The sequence below is a fragment of the Azolla caroliniana genome, unplaced genomic scaffold, assembly GCF_043228905.1.
Source record: "Azolla caroliniana isolate FFs.n. ecotype wild unplaced genomic scaffold, voAzoCaro1.0.p SCAF_12, whole genome shotgun sequence".
NCBI lineage: Eukaryota > Viridiplantae > Streptophyta > Polypodiopsida > Salviniales > Salviniaceae > Azolla > Azolla caroliniana.
Window position 1 is genome coordinate 2,956,922 of NW_028230447.1, and position 23,545 is coordinate 2,980,466.

Sequence of the window (23,545 nt, forward strand, 5' to 3'; positions counted from 1 at the left end):
ATGGAAAATGTGATGACGGGAAACATTGAACTTTGCATTCACACTAAGCTTGTTGAATATCATCCTAGAAAGCTTGCAAATGATCCAAATTCTACCCATTAAACCCACAAATCAACAATGATTTATAAAAGAATTCCTTGAAAAGAATGAGAGAATATGCTATGGGCAATATTTTATTCGTACAAAACTTGCACTAATAATTGTTCTATCATCTTCACTCCCCTAAGTTCCAAAATACGTATACATTACAATACTACATGGATGGTGTTGGGAAGTATACAAACACCAAAACATCCACTAATAATTATTCTATCATCTTCACTCCCCAAAGTTACATAAAATATGTATACGTTACAATACAACAGGGAGGGTGTCAGGAAGTATACCAACACCACAACTTGTTTGTGTACTCCAAAACTTTGAGATACATTTCCCATCATTGTCTCAGTGCATGTAAGGAGCTTAGATATTTTGAGTAATAATACAAAACATGATGATACTATAACATTAAGTGTGGAGGTTGCATTGCAGCACATGCATGGAGCATAAAATGTTCACACAAATGTTTTAAATATAATTTCTTCGCATGAGAGAGAGAGAGAGAAGAAAGTACATAGACGATAAAACTTGTTTGCATGCTCAAAAACGTAGAGACATGCCCAACATTGTTATTTGCATGCATGTACACAATGTGGATGGTATTACAAGTAACAATGCAACATATGATCATACTAAAATAGTTGAGTAGAATAGAATATATACTTAATCATTTGTCATGGCCCCCGTTTTGACCTATTGACCAAATCAATATATCATCTTGTATGTGAGTCCTTCCAGAGAAAGGTGGTCATTACTTTGTAATAAAAACTATCTATGTGAAAATAATGCACACATATGTGCCCATCCTTCTTGGTGGAAATTTAAGTATGAAACTTACATTATCGTGCATGTGTAGCAAGCCCTAATATTTCTCATGAATTACCTTATTAGTTGAGCATGCGATAAGTAAGTGATATTCATCCTCCATTAGGTTTTCATTACATGCCTTGCATATCTTTGTGTTTGCATCATGATGCCACAATGTTACCTCAACACCTAAGTTGTGCGAGTGAGTTCAACGAAGTGTTAAGGCTATCTAAGATCTAAGGCTCATGGGGTTAGTGAGATGCCGACTGGATATGTTTTGGCATTTATTCCTTGTATTTAAGCCAATCGTAGAGGTTGTATTGGAGCACACAATGTTCACACACAAATAGAGCAAATGATATGCACACAAATGTTGTAACTAGATCTTGACATAAAGAACATATAACCATGCTTGGAAAAAACTCCTTAGATGATAAGTAGTAAGCTACTCCATGAGAAATTGCTAGTTTTTCTACTACAAGCACAAAAACTTATGATGTTACACTAGTATGGAAACATAGAAGTTGCCATACCAAGATGAATATGCAAGAATACACCATTGCATTTTGAGTATTGACCCAACATTAAGAGGTTTTAAATGTTAAAGAGTTAAGTATTCACAAGCTTCGATGATTCATCAATGGAGAAACGATCATGATCAATCAAAATGAATGTGTTAATGACAGGATATTTATATGGTAGTAAGTGTCAAATTTGATATTCTTCTCCATAGTGGATAAGCTATGAACCCAAAGACTTTAAACTAACATTGGTTGGGGGAGAAACCGATGCGAGCGCGGTCCTTGTCAAAGGAGACAAGATAGCCCTGTTGTTGTACATTGCCGAAGATCGACAATGCTCCATTCGTTCCGGCAAATCCGAGACAAAAGGTTCCAGAAGTATCAATCGGGATGAGGTAGTTCGATACCGGAAGCTCAAGTGTGGCATCCCCCGCGAAATGCAAATGGATCGTCGGCACGGACACCGACGATACGGCTCCCAACGCGTAGCAAGTGTCGAATAATGAGAACCTTTCGGGAGTCGGCGAGGCCGGCATCCTTGCCATGAACTCATCCCGCAATGCCATGTAAGCTGGTTGCCTGAGGCGCGTTATCGAAGTCCCCGAATCCACTATCATCCCCCCAGTGCCATTGGATTGGAGAGCAAAGACCGAGGACCGGATCGGAAGCCGATGGCCGCCCACGCTTATCCCCTGAAGCTCTACATAATAGAATGCCTTTAGCTTTGGGTTTCTCCGCAATGGCGTAAAGACGGAGCTGAATGGGGCGACATGGCTCCCCCCGAACACGAGCTCGCTCTTGCTTCCTTGGGCACCGCCACCGATCTGGAACCGATCGGCCAAGCAATACGAGAATTTCAAGCCGGCTTGTGAAGGGAAGGCGAGGGGGCCGGCGCCCAAGCCCAAGAGGCCCGAAGCCCCTAGGAAGAGCCCCTCGTTGTCGTGTCCACACCCGAAGGCGATGCGAGGGACATGGTGCCGGCCGAATGTGAGGGTCTCGAGGGCGAGGCGGCCTATGGTGAAGGAGCCATCTCCATAGGTCACCTCATAGGTGCATTGGTTGGAGTGGGTGCAACCCTGGATATGGAGTTGGGAGCACATGGGGGCAATGCAATCGAGGTTTCGGAAGGAAGAGGAGGAGGAAGGGTCGTAGAAAGGGCCGGACTGGACGTAGCATCGGTGACATGGCTGGCATTGGGTCCATGACAAGTCGCTGCCGGTGTCCATGACGAAGAAGGCGTGTGCGGGTGGAGTGCCCACCCCGATCCGAGCAAAGTACTCTCCGCTACCTACAAGGAGCCCCGAGACCACGGGGCTCTTGAAATCATTGGAATCATTTGATGGATGAGGAGGTCCCTTGTGATGATGATCCTCACCTAAGTTGTCATGTCCTTGCCCTTCTTCTTCTTCTTCTTCTTCTTCTTGTAGGGTTTTGGATGCCATTCGGAGGAGTTTCGTGATTGCGGACACGCGGGCGGAGTCTCGCGAGAGGCGAGAGGCAGTTATGGTGGGAGGATTCGAATAGACCTTCGCAGCCGGTATTTTGGAAGCCGAGAACGAATCGCAGTGGTGGATTGGAATAGACCATGAGCCAGGAGGTAAGGTCAATTTAGAGGAGGGAGAGGTTTTGTTTAGGTTTAGATTGGCATTCATCTGGCCATGGTTGGTGTGGGTATTATTATGATAAGGGTAGAATATCTGGTAACCTAGCTTTAATGGGGTAGGAGAAGGAGAAGCAGGGGAGGTAACCCAGATGATGATGAAGGAAAAGGATATGGAAAAACAGAGCCTTAAGAGAGATTGCAGAGGAGAAGAAGAAGAAGAAGCCATGGATGGATATGGAGTATTTTGAAGCAATTAGCTTGTTTGTTGGTAAATAAGACGTCCTTCTATTTGTAATTATGATCCCCAATCATTTGTATCTCCGTTAGGCCTTCCTCTCTTTCAAATTTATTGAAATGTTCTCTTCCATGTTGGCACGCTCCCACGAGAGAGAAGTTCTATGTTTTTCAGTCTTGTTCCGTAGTATGCGAACCGTGCTCGAATCCAAGTGTGTACCAATAATGAACCTTAAATCTTGTCTGAATCGTCACTGTCGAGATGTCGTCGATCATTTTTTGGTAGATGGAGATCCAATTGGAATGCTTCTGACAAGAGAAAAGTTCTATATTTGGAGTTTTGTTCGGTTACATGTGAACCATGCTCAAACCCAAGCACGTAAGAATAACAAACCTTAAATCTTGCATAAATTGTTACAATGGAGATGTCGTCGATCATTTTTGGTAAGCATATCTCTAACTCGAATGCTTTTGATGTTCTAGATGCAATTCGGAACAATCTCGACACCTCTTCGACCACGCGTTTTGTGCTTTATATATAACCTAAGTGCCCATGAGCATTTGAGAGAAGTAAGAGTCTTGCACAAACAATTAAACAACAAATTTGTTAGCTAACAATGACATAAACTAGACAATGTCTAACTCCGCTGCCAATAATCATGGTGTCTTGTTTGAATCGTTACAACTTACAATCGAGATGTCGTCCGTTGTTTTCGGTAGATGGTGCTCTAGTTGGAATGCTTCCAATGTTTTAGAGGCTAGATGCAATTCGAGGAAAACTTGACAACTCTTCTATTGTACTTTTGGTGCTTTATATTTAAAGTAAGTGCCCATAAGCCTTATGAGAGTAAGTGTTATACACAAATAATTAACCAACAAATTTGTTAGTTAACATCATGGCGTAAATTAGACAATTTCTAACCTTGCCCTTGAGAATCACAATGATTTTTTAGCAAATTGGCAAGGACATTACCATGACATGAGTTTGATCATTTTTAATAGAGAAGTGAGGAGAAGGTTTTAAAGCAATAAACACCTCTTCTTGATTTCCTTAGCGCCTTGAAAACTTAATTTCATCCCTTAACCATTGACCAACCGCAACAACTAAGCGGGAAATTCAATATGGGATTTCAAGCTAAAAGACAAAGTGTTGACTCATGTGGCTAAAAGGCCATTTCATCACCCAAAACATCTTTGGTTTCGCAAACATGATATTCAGGGAATAACTAGGAAGGTTGCAAATGGTGCAAATTTATAAAATTTACCCTTCTCGACGAATACGCAAGCCCTTTTTGTAGCAGAATCGAAGGTGGAAATGAATGAAGCTGTTGATTTAATATGGTTATAGATCGTGCATCGATTACTAGTATGAAGAGCCATGTGATTAGATCAAATGGCTATTAGAGTAGAAACAAACACATGCCTTATTTTCGGAGGGGGGTCGATTTTTCCCAGACTTATCCAAGTTCGCCCCAGAACACCATAGAAAAAGACGGTGTGTAGCGAGATGTCCCACGAAGGTTTTGCCTTCAGACACAGAAGAAAAAATTGATGGAAAATTAATACGTGGTACGTAATAGACTCGAATGCATTGGCGGACATTTTTTTCTGCATACGAATGCGTATGTTATCAAAACATTCGTATGACTTTTTTTTAATTATTACACTTATTACCTTGAAAAAAAATTCACCTTATAATGAATAATGAATATATACAAAAGTATGGTATTTATCATAGATTGACATATTCGCATTCGTGGGGGTTACCAAAAGAATGCATACGAGGTAAATACTATTTACCATACTTCGAGGGTGTTTACCATACGCGAATGGTTGAAACTTCTCGAATAGGAATGCACGTATGGTACGTATGGTTCATACAGTATACATATATGATATAATAAAAACGAATGAAAACCAGCAGACACATTCTCGACGAGAAATCGAGACTTCCTCCTCCGCCATCGCCTCCTTCTGCAGACGTTTGATGAAGACGACAACCTTCTCCTCCTCCTCTTCACGATGAGCTGCAATACTCCTCGCGGCCCTCCCTCATTGTCTGCGCGTGAGTCACGCCTCCTGAAGAAGTGGGAGGAAATCGAAGCTTTGGAAGACGATGAAGATAATGTCTCCGAGCGAGAGTTCACTCGCTGTAAAGAATCTTGGTATGTGCAAGAAAACTTAGAGTTTTCATATTTCCTTTTTTTTTTTTTTTTTGTTGCCATGGTGTCTCTGCACTCTCATCCCATGAACCTAACTAAGATAAGGAGAAGGAGGAGACATTCAATATGAGAAGGTGAAAAATGCAAACAAACTTGATCATTTTGACAAACCTTTTACTATTTTCCATGGTTTCTCTGCACGTTTCATTCCTTATTAAAATCAAAGTAACGAGGAAAGGTTTAATTAAACTTTGTCTTTTGATAAGGCTTCTTTATAAAAGCTAAGATAACGGGGAAACACCTAATAAGACATGGCTAAATTTAAACTGAAAGACTCATGGTATTTTGATAAGCTCAGAGAAGCAAACATCCAATAAGGCACGACTTAAATGCTAATATTCTTGGCGTTTTGATAAACATTCTTGCATTCTGCCATTCTTTCTTTTGAAACTTTCATTCCTTGAAGCTAATATAGTAGGTAAGACAGACATATTAACATATTTTAAGCGGCCAAAATATAACATACCAAAGTGTCTTGTTAGCTAAGCTCATAAAATTGTTAAGTTAGATAGACTGAACCTTCTGCCTTCAAAAGATCTCTAACATGGGCCGATCTAAGATGGAAAGGTCTTCAAGGTAAGCAAAGCAAGCACCCTCGGTGCTAGTTGATAACGCTCTTTATCAGTTGATGGCAAGGGTGATGGGGCCACAATTCCCATGGTCAGGACCTATGTGCACGTTAAATTGCTATTGCCTGATGTGTTGTAACCCATTTTGAATGCATTGATATTGGAACAGGGGTAGTACATTTATATCTAAGCCATCTCATTGGAACCAAACAAGCATTCAATGTGACACGTCTATAATGTTAAGAATATTGGTATTTTGACAGAACTTCTAATCTGTGTGTTTGCTCCTTAAAAAACTAAGATAAATAAACAATCATCCAAAGTCACGGTTAAAATGCGAAGAAGCTGAGTACTCTTACAAACCTTCCCTTTTTTGTTATGAAGTATTTTGCAAGTTTCATGCCACTATAGTCATTGAAAGTCAATGAGCAACCATCCACGAAAGCAAGACTGAAATGTACCAATGCTATATGTAGTAGAATTTCACTCCATAATGCTATGTGCAAAATTCAGTTTAAATGATTGTAGCCGTATATGATGACTCTTAAGCAATGGATAATATGATGAAACAATGCTAAAATGAACTATCCATGGATGTTATAATGACTGTTGTATCTTAAATGCCACTTTTGAGGTTAGACAGGAATGATCAACATTTCTGTCTTTTGCTACTTATTCACAAAGTTTATGAAACTGTCAGAGGTCAGCCGACAAGTCAATGCATTAATTACAAAAGAAAAGAAAATATCTCCCATAATTCGGTGTATTCTGATTGCCAGTTATTAGAGAGTATTTGAATGGAAACATATTCCCTACATGCATGCATGTATACACGCACATACACACACACTCACACACATACACACATACACACATACACACATACACACATACACACATACACACATACACACATACACACATACACACATACACACATACACACATACACACACTTGAAACCTTTTATTTTGTAAATACTTTTGAAACAATCTCTCAACAGTTTGAAATCACAAAAGGTACGGAGAAAATAAATTTTTATCGTGACATTCTTTCTTGGGGTACATAATACTTATTTTCTTGTTAACACATGCACGCTGGAACATATCATGTAGATATGACTGCTGATGTGTATGATGCATCTAATTGCATGATATTGAGTAAAATCTAAATCAGAGAGCATATAATGTTTGTATATGGATATGATGTTTTAACCTGTGCTGGTCATGTAATCAGAATATTGTCAGTTTATATAGTGCTATTGTCTGAGTCAAATTTGTGTAGTTACCAATGATGTACTCAGCTTGCAGTGCTAGCTTTGCAGCTAACCAGGCTTTAGACTTTTATGCGTTTTGTTCGTTGCTGTAATGAGAACCAATTTCAGGATTTATGAATTCTCTGCAGGTTCGGTCAGGCATATACGTTTCTTCAAGATCTTCCTGAAAACGAACATTGTTGGTGTGGGCATTATGATATTACGTGGCCCCTATTGGAACTTTTCTACTATTATTTCACAGATTCTGAAAACAATTCGTCTTCAAAGATTTTGTGGCAAAGGCTCTCTTCTGAAATGAGAAAATGCACAGAGTGTGTTCTGCAGTATTACAAAGCAAAGGAAATGTATGCAACAGATTTTCTTGAAGAAGTAGTGTGCAGTTTGCTCGCAGTGTTGAGATCTCTCGATGAAGAGCGGGTATCAAAACACTTGCATGAGATTTTGTGCAAGATGCGAAACAACAGCTTGAACTCGGAAAATGATTGTGGCGAGCTAACATGCGTGCTATTTGAGGTGAAAATCTCACCTTACTGATAGATATTTTGTGGTGGATTAGGATCATACTTATAGATATTTTGTATTTGATAGAATACTTAACTTTAAATGGTCTTCTACCTATAGGCACACCTTGAAACTGACTGTTATGCTCAAAAGGTTTTTAAATTCATTGTCCTTAGTGGTCATGAATGAGAGGACATCGGTAAGCTGTATTCATTGTTTGGGTCTCACAGACTGTTGTGGCCTCTCCTAGTTGATAATATTCTCTCTCCAAAAATGGAGAGGAAAAGAAAAACGAGTAATACATTTGTTCAAATGCAACCATTAGAGGCGGCTTAGAAGTTGAAATGCAGGTTATGCGGTTCCCTATGTTACTGGATGATGCTGAAATTGACAAATTATTTGCTACTTTCCTTCAATATGTTGAGAATACGTATGAACTTACCCTTGCAACTGATCAATTCTACCCGGTAAGATGTAGAAATGGGATATATTCCATATATGCTTTAAATTTGACCAAAGGAAAATGTTAAACTAAATCAAACCCCTCGCTACTTTTAGGGGGTCTATGCTCTTCTTTTCCACACTGATCAAGCTACACGAGGGATTGCCCTTCGTCTTGCAACATCATTTGGAAAGTTAAGGTAAATATTATTTGCAATTTCCTTTTTCATCTGCACTATGGAACCTAAAATACCTGGCATTTTTCAGGGTTGCAAGTGACTTGGAACCTATTCAACCTTTGTTAGCAAAGCACATGCAGTGTCTTGAATTTGATCTGTTTGAAGAAAATAAATCATTCATGGAGGAAGCAGCCAGAAATAAGGATGCAATATCTGCTGTTATGAACAGTAGGCCTAGAGCTCGATTCACAAAGGAATCCTTATGGATTGGATTAAAAACTCTGTATGCAACAATTCTGCCCTTAATACATAACCTTATTGGGGGATTCCTTGACCTTTTTCATGGTTGTAAATCTGTCATATATCTATAGGCTTATTTATGTTTGGAAAACTGTCTTATATTTCCAGACTTGGAGTGCTAGAACCAGCTGCATTTGAGGAGGCAATTATAGAGCGGTATCCTTCCTTACTTAGTCTAGTTTTGAATCATGCCAGTGAAGCCACTCCAGTGTTTTGGAATGCCCTATTTTGCCTTAAGTTGCTACTTGAGGTTTTAGGTAAGTTTTCTATACTTGTCATAATTTTATTAGGCCATTCAATATGTTTGGAGTCTAGTCTATCTGATTCTGTAAATGGAAAATTCCGATGCATGTTACCTTACAGGTTACAAACTTTGGATCAAGACTACATTTTCGCCAGAAGTAATGCGGAGCACATTGATAGGCCAATGCTTCCATACATGTGAAGAGAAAATGCATAAAGCTATTTTTGACCTTTTTCAACCTTTCTTACAGGTCCGTGAATTAAAAGAAAATCCAGTGAAATCTCCAACCTGTTCTATTTCAATAACCGATTCTTTCCTGATAATTGATTTCTTACTAATTTAGTCATTGGAGGCTCTTCAAGATGGAGAGTACGAAAGACAACGTAGAAATGTACTCTATTTTCTTCTTCAACAAGTTAGTCACAGCAGAAATTTCAGTGGTTTGATGAGAAAAAAGGCCCGGCAGGTCAAATCTTCTGAGAGTAATCTTGATCATCCATGCATATCGTGCATTTTCATATCGAGAAAAGCTAATTTGTGTAAGAATATTACATTAATAGAAGAAGAAATATTGGTATATTGGCAATTGTACTGTCTGCCTAATATTAGAGAATTGATTTAGAACAAGTTTCAGAATTTGTTTTGCACGTGCGTGCGTGGAGATTGATATCCCATATGGAGATTTTGTCTTGCATGTATTTGACTGTTTGTACATATAACAATCTTCCAAGGATGGATTTGTCTTTCACAGATGTGTATGTAGGGAGGTTATGTTGCATATGGATGATTCTCTTATTAATTTTTGTATGCTGATACATATATACTTTAATGCTGGTTATACAGATTGCATTCCTTATTGTCACACGAGGTTACCAGATGGCACCAGCTTCTCCTCCATTGGAGTGTGTGCATGTGTGGTATCGTTTCTTAAAATCTCCCTTAAGAAAAGTTATTTGCAACGTGCTTCTATTACTGGAAGTTTGTATAACTTGTTTTAGCAGCCAAATGCTTATTACTCTTATAAATATGTTCAAGAAAATTTATACAGCTTTGGGTCTTTATAATCATACCAGAGTATTTTGGCAATGAGATATGAGAGGAACATCGGGAAGTGTCATATCCATTTTGAGTCGAAATGTTAAATCCCCCACAAATCGAAGCGCAAATGAACCAAGAAAACTTGGATCAGATCATACACATGGAATTGTGTTGACACATCCTTGAAAATGTTGGTTACCAATACGTACATTTGAAGTTTGGCAAGGATGTTCGTGTCCCTGCTTACATTCTTCTTGAAAAGGATGACGAAATCTTCTTATGATACACAAGATGGAGATAAAGAAAGTAGTGTTAGCTTTTTGTTAATGAGCTGCCGTAGTTGTATTGTCGTCTTTGAACAACAATTGGCAGATCCATTTTTCCATAGATTTGTGTGCGTACTTATGGCTATCTCAATTTCTAGCTGATGTGAAGAGGTTCCGACCTGTCCTATCACACTACAGAGAGGATGATGAGGTAGATGTGTATCCATATAAGTGTTGATGATAAATCCATCCTGCGACATGTGTAAAAAGAGTGTGCCTTATAGTGGGTCATTTTCCTTCTAATAGGTGTTGTTTGGCTGCTCTACATTGTTTCGGTATCCAACTTAATGATATCAGTTTGGGTAACTCTTTTCTTTTGCAATTTGGTCATGCTTCGTTGTAGAAAATCCAAGCTATATTGGAATGTAGCTTTCAAATCTGTTTTATACTAGTCACTGATCAGAATAATGCCTTGGTCACTGTTGGGGCGGCTCCCATCTCCACCCATACATATATTATGGGGCATCAATGCTTTGTTGCTTATCATGTGTGCAATAATTGAGACTAAAGGTCTCACATAACCTATCTTGTTATGTGCTCTATGAAGGCTTGATCCCCAAATTTCTTCTCCTTGGAGAAGAGCCAGTGTTACGAGTGTATCAAACAGCCACAACTTAGTTCATGGTTCTTGGAATTGTATGTGCGCAGTCTTTCAAAGGCACCAAGGATGCACATGAAATGTTCCTAAGATTTGACCTCTTCTTCACATAAATTGCGAAGTCTTGCAACTCAAGGTAAGCAAAGTGCTTGACTTGCTTTGATCTCTAGCCGATGGAAGGAAACTCTGAGATGCCCTATTGCTTTTTGAACAGTGGGGCATGTGGATGTCTATGGAATGTGGTCTCAGGATGAATTCATCCTGTGAGAAGCTCATGAAAAGGTGTTTTTAGTAAGCCATCTTTGTGGGAAGAGGCTCCCTTGATGCGGTCCAAGTCTTTTGGGTATCCAGTTGCAGGTCTTATCACCATACCTTGTTCCACTCATCAATTTGGAGAGGGTTTAGGGTATCATAAAGATGGCAAGTTCTCGATGTTGAGTTCATTGTGCTTGAACCACTTCATTACATATGAGTACAACGATCCTTCTCCCTGATCTGTTAATAGTGTCGAGTTCAACTTCAAGCACTACTTAATGTATTGTGTGAGGCCAATTATGGTCATCAGATAGTTCTCTGGTTGAATGAAGCTCCTGACTTAGTGAAAGGCACAATTGTGTGCATGGTCCATGTGTTGGGAAGCCCCTCTACCAAGACCTTATTAGACATGTGTGAGGATATGGAGTGAGCGTGCGTGCAGTAGACATGAGGTGTTCACCTTGTTTTCTTGTGTGATTGGACAATCATCCATGTTAACAGTGCCTGATGGCTGGTGTTCACAATATTGTATGATATGAAGAAGGTAGAGCTAGTATGGTGCGATTTTACTGGTTGTATGGGTGGTTGGTGAGGCAACTACTACTACCATACACTGACTATTTCGTACATCCTCAATGTCAATAAAAACGGATGGAAAGATTGGTTTTCTGGTAGTCTGCAATATGGTGAGTAAATAACTTTGCTTGTGAGATTGCAGGCATAGGCAATTAGTTATGCTTCACTATGGTCCAAGTAGGATATTTGTGCTTGATGGTATATTTTGTAGTTTTTGGAAGATTATGAATTTTTATCATTTGTTTACAAATCTGGTATTACCTGTTGCTAACATCAGCATTGTTTTCAATTGAGCTTTGTTATTGCTGTGGGCTCAAACATCGAAACTAATGATAACACAATTTCTTGTGTTGCACAGGGGTCCTCCTCTTCTTGAATCCGTCAAAGACACCCAACTATATGACGCTGTGAGGCAGCCTGCCATTCATCTTCTAGAGATTATTATCGTTGCAGATTCAGTTGTTCTTGCCAGCCTGGACTCGAGGGATACAAAGATTAGTGACAACTTCATAGAGATGAATGACGAAGATGTTGATGATTTGAATAAAAGAATCGAAACAATGTTTGAGAACAATAGATTAAGGGAATACAAAGGATTAGATAAACTCACAGAAGAGAGGGACAATTGGCTATGTGCCCCAATTCTGTGGGTAGAAATATTGGGGAAAGTTCTGCCTTCTGAACTTCCCGACTCTTTTTCACTGGCAGTGGCCTGGGCATCTGCACGGATGTTTCTTGTTTCAAGTGCCAATCCTATTTTGTCTGGCAACTGTTTTCCAGATAGATATCCTGAGGTTACCTCGTCAAAAGCTTTATCATCTTCCCTCATCTGGGAGACACCTAAAGGTTGTGATGATGGTGCTGATGGGCAATTACTCCCTAATGCAGTCAAGGTTTCCTCTCATGGTTCTCAACTGGTTTCGTTACTAAAACGGTGAGCAACTTTCTTGGTCTGCTACGATCATCAATATGGTGGACATTTACAATGTTCTAAAGATTCTTTTCTCATGGTTTCTGAAGGGGTACAGATACTTATATGAGCCATCTTAAACAGTGCAACATAGTGGAGAAGTGGATTTGGAATCCATTATTTGCAGAAGCTTTGGTTCTTTTATCTTTAAGCTCAAACGAGGCAAGGTTTTTGGTCTTATCTGAACACTATTTAAGTTCATGTAAATTCTGATCTTTAATTTTCTGTTGTTCCTTCGACAGAATATCAAAGATTGTGGTAGATACATACTAGGACATTTTGCCAGGGATTCTGGTCTTGATGCTGGATTGGTATTTTTGTATGCCGCTGAAGCTTCAGCCACTTGCGTGAATAGTGGGCTACTTTATGCAACAAGAATGGTTTGTATATTTGTGTCCAAGCATTCACATGTAGGACACTGATGCCACTTGCGTGAATAGTGGGCTACTTTATGCAACAAGACTGGTTTGTATATTTGTGTCCAAGCATTCACATGTATGACACTGATGGAATCAGGAGTAGGTGCTGATACTAGAACAATCAAATATCTTGACTTGTGTGTGTGGGCTATAGTATGTGTGCTGATAAACAAAACATATTTGTGTTTGTGTGATATGTATATACATACACAGATGTATATTCAATGACTTTACAATATTTTGAAGAAACTGAGAAGCAAGGAAATGTGATGGGTGCAGTTAATGCTGACCAGATTGGATGGAGGTCCACTTCAAAACATTTTATTTCTTGCTTGGAAACTGGTGACCCTGTGGACAAAAGCTGAAAGTGCTGATCAAGCAGCTAATGTTTCAACACCTAATAAAGAGGGAGGTTTTTTAAAAGATTTGAAATATGATCAACTGTTGAAGGTTGAAAACACTGGTGTCTCAATGGGAATTTCATCAAGGAGGAAATTTCAACATGAACTTTCAACTTTTCTCTGGCCACTCCTTCTGAAACTGATGAGAGATGGACGCCATTACTCTGAAGATAATACTTATTTGGTATGCCGGAAGAGCTAATTTATATTTAGTCTTATCTCAGTTAGAAATTATGCACAGATAGTTATGATCATCTGTGTGTCTTTTAGATGTCATTTGCACGCATGTTTGACGTGCTACCAGTAGTTTTCCAAAATGTTCTACATCTAGCAAAAAGACCAGCTGAGGGCCTTCTGTCCAGGTGCTATGGAGATTTGCAGGGAATATACTCTATTGGCACAACATCTTGGATAGTTCACTTTATAAGTTGGGGAGAGGTCTCTGTAGCAAGCATACACAGGAGATGGAAAGAAGCCTTAGTCTCAATTCTGAATCACATGAAGGAAATATGCTCCTTACCAGAATCACAGTCTCATCTCTTTGAGGAGATTCAAGGCTGGTTAATGAGAGGTATCTTGTACTACAATCCCCAACTTCTGAAATCCTCATTAGCTATCTTTTAATTCTGCCTGAATGAAATATTCTGACTGTATATGTATATTTTGATCAGGAACCATTTTAAGAGATTCAATGAGAAGCAAAATAGAGTCATTGTTCCATACCATGCTGTTAGAGATTAGAAAGGTTGAGCTGCCCTTAGACGTGATAGATTCAGTGAATGTAGGAGAAGGAAAACATATTAATGACGAAGGTATCATTAAGCAAACCATGAAGGAAGATGTAATCGTGTCACACACTATTGAAAGCAAGCCCTTCCTTGTTCATAACCCTTCAGAGAAGATTGGTTCTGCAAGAAAAATGCTGGAGATCACTGATGATGAATTGGCCAGCAGTGTTCAAACCTTGCCTGATCATGAAATTCCTCAGAGACCAAGACATTTGCATCCTGTATCAATGCAGAAACAGCTAGGCCTTTATGGTAGTAGTCAAGGCAGCAAGAATACTACCCTTGATAGATACTTTGGTATCTCTGGACGAAATAATCTAGCAATGAACTTGAAAGGTGAGAATCATTCTACTTCTCATACTGATAAATTTAACATTCCACAGAATACGATGGAAAAGATAGTTGAAAGAAAGATTTTCCCTGGAAAGATGGATGATCCTAAGCATTCTTTTGGAAAGAAACCCGTCCAAGACAAACAAAATGCAACAAAGACTCTGCCCAGAAAGCTGGATGATAACAAACAGTCTGATAAGAAGCCTGGTCCGAATTTGCACAATGAAAAAGAGCCAAATAATGTTGATATTACTAGGAAATGTGAGAAAACAGAAACTCTGGATTCAGTTTTGAAGGAGATTGTGGAAGATGAATCAAACAGTGCTTTAAAAAGCAGTGTGACAGTACCTTACACAAAGTCTTTGCCAGTGTTTCCAAAGAAAGGTTTGAGCATAGGTTCTATTTCTCAGCCTAAGCGCCAGCTTATACAGTTGCAGGTTCCCAATGAACATCTCAAAAATAATGGCAGAAGGCCTGGATTAACAATAAGGCCACCACCTCCAAGGATGGATGAATGGTATAAGCGCATCCTCTGTCTAGACTACTTTGCTGTGGTGGGTTTGAGTTCAGAAATTACTGCTGAAGGTCTTCAGGCTGAGGCAATGCTGAAAGTTCCATTGACTTTTCGGTCCTCTCAACATTATATGGATATTTTTCGTCCACTAGTTCTTGAAGAGTTTAAAGCACAACTGCAGCAAAGTTATGATCAGATGAGTCTATCTGATGGAACGACGACGTGTGTTTTGCGTTTGATGTCTTTAGAAAAAGTAGATGATTTTGATGTTGGCAGGTTTACTGCTGATGCAGGTGCTGATGCACCTGCAAGAGCATGCTTTGAAAATGATTTGTTGCTCATTTCACGACAACCGTTTGATGATAGCTCTCAAGCTGTTCATATGATTGGGAAGGTACCTGAATGAATTAAACCATTAACATTTATCTCCAATTCTAGTACTTTTGTATTACAATAGGGACAAACATGTCTGGTATTGCAGGTGGAACGGCAAGAGAAAGACAATAACAACCACTCAGTTAAGTTAGTTCTGAAATTTTTTCTTCGCACAGGAAATAAACGTCTAGTCAAGGTACGCAGTCTCCTGCTAGAAAGAAGTAAATGGCATGCAACTCGGTTGATGAGTATAACACCACAACTAAGGGAGTTTCAAGCTCTTTCAGCTCTAGAACACCTTCCTCTAATGCCAATTATACTGAACAATAGATCTTCTGAGATTTCTAATTCTGAAATCTCAGCACTGAACACTCAAGCTCTGGCAAGGCTTTCTGATAAACTTCAGATAAAATTGAAGGTAGATTATAATGCAAGCCAAATTCAGGCGATTGAGATGGCTCTTCAGTCAACTGTATCGGCCAATGGTCATGAGCTGTCTTTAGTGCAGGGTCCTCCAGGTTTCCATTTTTTCTATTTTGCACATTCATCTCAAAATATTCAGCTTGACGTTTAAGTTGTTTGGTAAATCATTTTTCTCCTAAAGAAAAGTTGCAAAATACTGTCCAGGCACAGGCAAAACACGTACAATTGTGGCAATAGTAAGTGCATTGTTTGCTTCTATAAGAAACTCAAAAGGAAATAAAATAAATGCAAAAGAGGACAGTTCATTAAAAACTTCTCATACAAGTGCAAATAGGAATGTCAGCCGAAATGTGGCCATTGCAAGGTCTTGGCAAGCTGCTGCATTAGCCAGAGAACAAGTAAATCAGGAGACATCTGAAAGTGTTCCCAGAGATAGAGATGTAAAGGTGAGGATTCTGGTGTGTGCACAATCCAATGCGGCAGTGGATGAACTTGTTGCCAGGATACGTAAAAATGGTCTATATGATTCAAGTGGTGGATTTTTCAGACCTTACTTGGTGCGAGTTGGGAATGCAAAAACTGTCCATCCAAATTCTTTGCCTGTGTTCGTTGATACACTAATCGAAAAGCAATTGGAATCTGAGAAAGAAAATACCGATGCTGGAGGGCTGGAAATGGAAATGAGTAAAACTGGACTACTAAGATCCAAGCTTCACAAAATCCTTGATAATATAAAAATGCTTGAAGCCCAGCTTTCCAAACTGCAAAATAGTGATACTAAGGGTAAAAAAGGTGTTGATCACAATGATACTGAAGCATCCATCAAAACCAATGTGAATTTACTCTATAAACAGCGGAGACAAGTTTGTGGAGAATTAGCTATTCTTGAAGCAGGTGAGAAACAGTTAGTCGAGGAAGCAAGGAACAAGCGTCAGTCATTGAAGAAGGAAATTATCCGACAAGCTGAAATTGTCATAGCCACATTAAGTGGGTGTGGGGGGGACGTGTTTTCAGCTTGTTTGGACAAAGGCTGTGGTGGGCGAAGGCAACCTAGGAACCTTGAGGAGGGTTTGTTTGATGCTGTTGTAATTGATGAAGCAGCTCAGGTATCATTTGCATTTGACAGGTGTGGAATTTCCATAGATGCATTATGCATTGTTTGCTGAATATCTAATGCATTACCCCTTGAAGGCATTGGAACCAGCAACACTTATTCCACTACAACTGCTAAAACAGATGCAGGCAAAATGTGTAATGGTTCGTATTTTGATGCAATTGCTCCATATTTTGCAGATTCTTCTCAATATGTCTAGTGATGTTCACAAAAAATCAATTTTCGAATTTGTTGTAGGTGGGTGATCCGAAGCAACTTCCAGCAACCGTGCTGTCACAGATGGCAAGTAGATTTTCATATCAATGCAGCATGTTTGAACGGCTTCAAAAAGGAGGACATCTTGTTTCAATGCTGAATGTGCAAGTAATGTGGATGTATCTCCTCTTTACTTATGTTGCATATATGTTATTTCCGTTTGCTTTTATGTGAGAAAGAAAGAAAGAAAGAAATATTAACGTCTTTTAAGAGGCCAAAATGGCATATAAGACCAAACAATAGATTACATGATAAATGTTGTCTCGTGTTTGAGAACAAGAAACCAAAATAAATATTGTTAAGTAAAGAAAAAAAGAATTAAAAGTAAATAAGATAAAAAATAACCAAAAAATCTGGTTATCAGTACATGTAATATTCTCAAGTCAGTTATATTGTAATTTTTATCTTCGATAGATCTCTAGCATAGGTTGATCCAGAATAGGGAGGTGTCTGAATCTTTAACTGATGTGATGAAGTTTGCTGCCCTATCACTCTGCGCAGTGTATAGGATAGATGTATGTCCATATAAAATGGCCTGATGACGAATCCATCCTCCGATGTGTGTAAAACTTCTCTTATAATATCCAGTCAGATCACTCTTGAAAGTATGTTGCTCATCTTTAGATGGGGACAATCCAAGCTATATTGGAACGGGAGCAGTGCACTTATGCTATAATACAGTTTGTGGCTCTTGAAAGTATATATCCATTTCCTGCTTTGTAGATAAAGAGTTGGTGTGACAAGTATATCAAATGGCTACAATATAGTTTGTGGCTCTTGAAACTATATATGTGCACATTGTCTCTTAAGAGCTCCTAGGACCTCATGTCCACAAGAAAGTCGAGCACATGAAGCGTTCTGTAAGAAGAACTGAGGCCCAGTGAATGTTACTCCTAGGTATGTGTATGATCATGTATATGCCACCTTTTTATTTCCCAAGAAGAACTCTGGTTCTAATCTTGTTACCCATTCTTATAGTGGTGCTAAATACCATCACTGACAAACCTTCATCCGAACAAAATAATATTAAGGCATTTAGATGTTTTAGTAATCTCTCCAGAGTGTCACAGTTCAACACAATATCATCAGCATAGCGTATACTAATATTTGTATGGCTAGACATGCTCCTGTGAATCACCAAATGTCTCTATGTAATTTGATGCTTCATCTATATGGAGACCAAAAAGAGTAAGAATGCAGGGTCTGTATTTGCCATTTGTTGTAGTCCTGTCTGCATCTCTTTCTCTTGAGGCAATGAAAGCAGATGTTCTTGCTGTAGTGGTCATTATTATGTCCAGGCCATCATATTTTGGCCTCCATTACTGGATACATCACTTTAAATCTACACCCTTGACTGGTCAGTGATCAGAATAATGCCTTGGTCACTGTTGGGCCTGCTCTTGTCTCTTTCTGTTGTCCCTTGACATCTTATCATGCGGGCAATCATTCAGACACTCTCTCCAAATGTATCCAGTTATGTGCTCCATGGAGGCTCGGTCCTAAAACATTCTGCTCTTATTTCATTCTAGATTATGTAAGATGTTTTACCTCTTATCTTGTAAGGGTCTCTCCAAGTCTGTCCAGTTATGTGTTCCATGGAGACTCGGTCATCAAATCTCTGCTTTGTATAGAGGAGTTGGTGCTACAACTGTTTCGGACAACCAAAGCATTGGTTCATGAAATTGTAACTGCACATTGTCTTTTAAGGGCATCAATGATGTCCTTGTGAATGTTACATTCTTAGATATGTATTGGATGGTGTGAATGCCACCTTTTCCTCTCCCAAGAAGAATTTTGGTTCTGATCCTGTTACCATGCAGGCTGAGGTGAGGTCAGTTATGAGCTAGGTTGCATCTCATTAGACATTTTCCATGCTCTTTTAAACTGGTGTCAAGGCTGAGGTGAGGTCAGTTATGAGCTAGGTTGCATCTCATTAGACATTTTCCATGCTCTTTTAAACTGGTGTCAAGGCTGAGGTGAGGTCAGTTATGAGCTAGGTTGCATCTCATTAGACATTTTCCATGCTCTTTTAAACTGGTGTCAAGGCTGAGGTGAGGTCAGTTATGAGCTAGGTTGCATCTCATTAGACATTTTCCATGCTCTTTTAAACTGGTGTCAAGGCTGAGGTGAGGTCAGTTATGAGCTAGGTTGCATCTCATTAGACATTTTCCATGCTCTTTTAAACTGGTGTCAAGGCTGAGGTGAGGTCAGTTATGAGCTAGGTTGCATCTCATTAGACATTTTCCATGCTCTTTTAAACTGGTGTACATCTGCCTTAAATTTATGAAAAAGGACTTCTTCCTTGTCTCCTGGTATTGGATGTTTTTGCTTACTTGTTTATTTTTACAGTCGATCCTCTAGGTTGCTTGTTTCAAGCACCTCATTGTATCCAGATATTCCTCATCATACCAACTATTTTGTCTGGCTCTACAATGTATGGGTGCAGTGCTGACTGGTGCAAGAAAATTTTCTGGGACAACAACAAACCAAAATAAATTTAGGTATAAACACACTAATAAAGCTTCCTAAGATGCCTTGGTTATTGCTCAAGCATTTTACTGAGGATATACACATGGGCATTCCACGTTCTTAAGAAAAATGTAGATATTCCTGTTTGATAAGCATGTGATGCCTCAAGTATTGATGGACTAAAGCTTCAGCCTAAGGGTTCTCTGAAGCAAGGAAAGCACATTCCAGGTGGTGATGCCATGGTCCAGGTTGACCAGGTTTATGAGCACAACAGATTGCTATTGCTCAGTCTATGGTGACCTTTTAATGTTGCTCTGCTGATGTGGTTATGTAACAATATTGGTGTTTATGTACTTGATTTCCAGCAAGAACTGTACGGAGCATCATTAGTTGTCATATTCCATTCCATTTCTAGTTCCAGAAAGCCACGAAAACATAATGTTCCCATGGTTCCACCTCCAAGAGTCATATTTGATACACCAGTTGTATCAAATATTTGATAGTTTAACATTTTAATGACATATTAATTCCAAGAGTCATATTTGAGAGTTTAACAACATATATACATATGAATTCTATTATTATCTTCAATGTTAGATACACCAGTTGTATCTGTTAATATTGAGTCTTGTTCTTGTGTTATGCAGTATCGCATGCATCCTGATATCTGTGAGTTTCCTTCAAGACATTTTTATGGCAATCAATTGCAAAATGGATTAACCGTGGAAGTTTCAAGAAAAGCAGCTTTTCATGGAAACAAATATTTGGGTCCATATGTTGTTTTTGATGTTGTTGATGGTCATGAAAGGGTGAAACATGGTTCTAATACACAGTCTCTGTGCAATGAAGCAGAAGTCAACGCAGCATTGGAAATATTTAAAAATTTGAAAGCCAGGTATGTAAAGAATTTAAGCAGTCATAGTTTGAATGATTGTATTTCTTATGATGAGCTATCTTATGAAATGGAGATCATATAATGATGTGTGTTATTCTCTTGTTTGTTTTTTGTTAGACTTATAGGGAATAGAGTTTTATATGTGGAGATTTTATTTGTGCATTTATAAATTATAGAATACATATATCACTTATCATTGTTGTAGGAGTAATTTGGCCTTCTGCATGTTTTGAGCAACATATTCTATCTTGTGTCTTGAGTTTTCAGCTGTCTTTCATGCTTGGCCAGTCTACCTTGATCTAGTGAAAAAGCTCTGAGAATGGGAGACATATGTCGGTCGAATGGTTTAAACAATTAATCTTTTAGAGGGAAGCACCCTTGCATAATATTTTTCTGGAAATTGGCTCTACATATGAACAACACATCCACTCCACGAAAGTGATGCAAAATAACTTTCAAGATTGCTTTCTCAATGGAGTACCTGGCTGAAGCGTGAGACCTGATGGCAGCTGGATTCCTGTTCACCAAATTTCCCTTCCGCTACTACTATGCTTACTACTCAAAAGGAACTGACATAGGAATCCTCGTGATTTTATTTCTGCTAAATACTTGGCTTGGAGGGATCAAGACTTTTTGGCTTGCACATAATATAGAGCATAACACAAATGTTTTCTTTTGGATTTATAGCCAAACAAAATAATATGCAGTAAAAGGTGTAATGGGTGGTCGCTTAGCTCACTGCTCCATGTGTTTACATTTGAAACTAGTAGGTGCCTCTAGTAGGTGCCTTCGACAGATTCCTGTATTTTCGGAGTCACTAGTCTAGATGTTAGTTTCTGCTGTTCTATCATCAGAATACAGTGATTGCGTAAGTGGAAATTGAAAATTGTCTTCCTACTCACTGAATATGTTCACTTTTGAAGGTACCCAGATGAAGTCTTTCCTGGGCGTATTGGTGTAATAACGCCCTACCAGCAGCAGCTCTCTTTGTTAAGGGAATCATTTTGTCAAGTTCTTGGGAAGACAGTAGCGGAAGGCATTGAGTTTAACACTGTGGATGCCTTCCAAGGTCGTGAGGTTGATATAGTAATCTTTTCTACCGTGCGTGCAACAGCCAGGAACACTCCGGGTTCTTCCAGGATTGGGTTTGTTGCTGACATACGCAGAATGAATGTTGCGCTAACTCGAGCAAGGTTCTCATTATGGATAATTTGCAATGCATTAACCCTTCAAGAAAGTGCTCCTTGGGCAGCCCTCTTAGATGACGCCAAAGAACGTGGTAATCTGCATGCTATCAAAAGACCATACACAAACTGTTTCAATGTTCCCCAATGTGGAGAATGGAGAGACCTTAGTGGGAACAGGGGGAGGAGTTCCTCGTATCTTGATAAAACATCACATGTAGATAAAGTGCCACGGAAGAGACCAGAACTAGAGCAACAATTTGATGGTGGTAAGAAGTTGGATTATGCTGATACTCTCCCAGTCAAAGACATATCAAATGAAACTAACAAAATAATTCAGTCACAGAAAATGGGAAACGAAATCTTATTGGAGTTTGAAATGGAGATTGATCATGAAAAAACTATAAATGATCAGAACAGAGACCGTCTTAATGTATATAAGAAGGATGCTACTGATAGAAAGTTAGTAGAGGCACAATCGAAATATGAGACCAAGAAAGAGAGTGAGCGTTTTGGTTCCTCAAGTGAAGGTAGAAGTGCTGGAAAAGCAAAAGATGGAATTTGCCACAGCAGTAGTATAATGAGAAAACGGAAACAAATTGATAATGATCATAGTAAAAGACTAAATAAGAATATGCATGAAACTGGCATGACAGACTCAAAGCTTGCTACAGAAAATGGTATCCGGCAGTCAGCACCTAAAGAAGAACGATCACTGAAAGAAGGGAGGGCAAAAGGTTCTTCTATCCAATTATCATTAGTGTCAGATTCATGTACTGGTTCTAAAACCTATCGGCAATTGTCATCCCATCACAAAACAGAAATCCACAACAATGATGGCAATCTTTCAAACAATAGAATCACAAGTAACTGCTCAGTGCAAGATACCAGAGCTGAAGAATTAGAGAGTGATTTTGAGACATTGAGGCATCCTAAACGGCATCACCTGGAAAATGATCCAGGCATGATCTTTACCTCATTTAATGTGTTTTTGTAACTCCCTTGACTTTTCCTCCTAACCTCGATTTTGTTTCTACAGGTGAAGTGGGATCTGTAAATTCACAGAAAGCTGTTCCCAGACATGAGACAAGCAAGAATATTTCATATCGGACCGCTGAACTGAAAAACCTGGAAAAGAAAGTAGTTTCTGAACTTTGTAGTCGGAATGAATTTTTGGATGCTGAATGGGAAAGATTTGAAAGAGTTTTAGCAGAAACAAAAATTCTTTTCCCATTAATTCATTGTCCAGAAGTTGGTGATCTCAACATGAAAAAGAGCTAGCAAATATGAAAATGTATCTTATTGTCAAATATGTAAAGCACAACAAAGTGTTCCAATTTTTCGTCTGTTATATCAAGCAGACTTCTCAACATGGAAGTCCTGAAATGAAAGGCTTTCTGGATGTCCTGTTATTGAGCACTTTATACATGCTGAATGTGATTAAGTCAGTTGTTTTGGGTTTGAGTGCAATCCCGAGAAATAGATGATACAAGCTTACCCAAATATGTGGTCGACATCCAGGTAGGTGTTTACATTATTTTGTTTCTGTTGTCTACATAAAAATAACTTCATATCTAAGTATTTATGCAACAAGAATATTTACGTAAATAAGAAAG

The 23,545-nt window shown here is 38.9% G+C and overlaps 1 protein-coding gene and 1 pseudogene across 1 annotated transcript; one reads left to right on the forward strand and one right to left on the reverse strand.

Moving 5' to 3' along the window:
• Positions 1-1,626: 1,626 nt before the first annotated feature.
• Positions 1,627-3,246, reverse strand: LOC147856828 (aspartyl protease family protein 2 pseudogene; annotated as a pseudogene).
• Positions 3,247-5,221: 1,975 nt separating this feature from the next.
• LOC147856829 (P-loop containing nucleoside triphosphate hydrolases superfamily protein) lies at positions 5,222-23,331 on the forward strand. The gene is given in 22 exon segments (XM_087328486.1): positions 5,222-5,429; positions 7,460-7,844; positions 8,183-8,299; positions 8,391-8,473; positions 8,541-8,735; positions 8,861-9,009; positions 9,116-9,246; positions 9,340-9,462; positions 9,840-9,913; positions 12,148-12,723; positions 12,810-12,921; positions 13,002-13,139; positions 13,458-13,763; positions 13,850-14,150; positions 14,251-15,608; positions 15,696-16,107; positions 16,217-17,118; positions 17,204-17,269; positions 17,364-17,489; positions 20,498-20,745; positions 21,669-22,911; positions 22,914-23,331. Coding segments are annotated over 22 exon segments (7,485 nt in total). The 5' UTR covers positions 5,222-5,286; the 3' UTR covers positions 23,211-23,331.
• Positions 23,332-23,545: the final 214 nt, after the last annotated feature.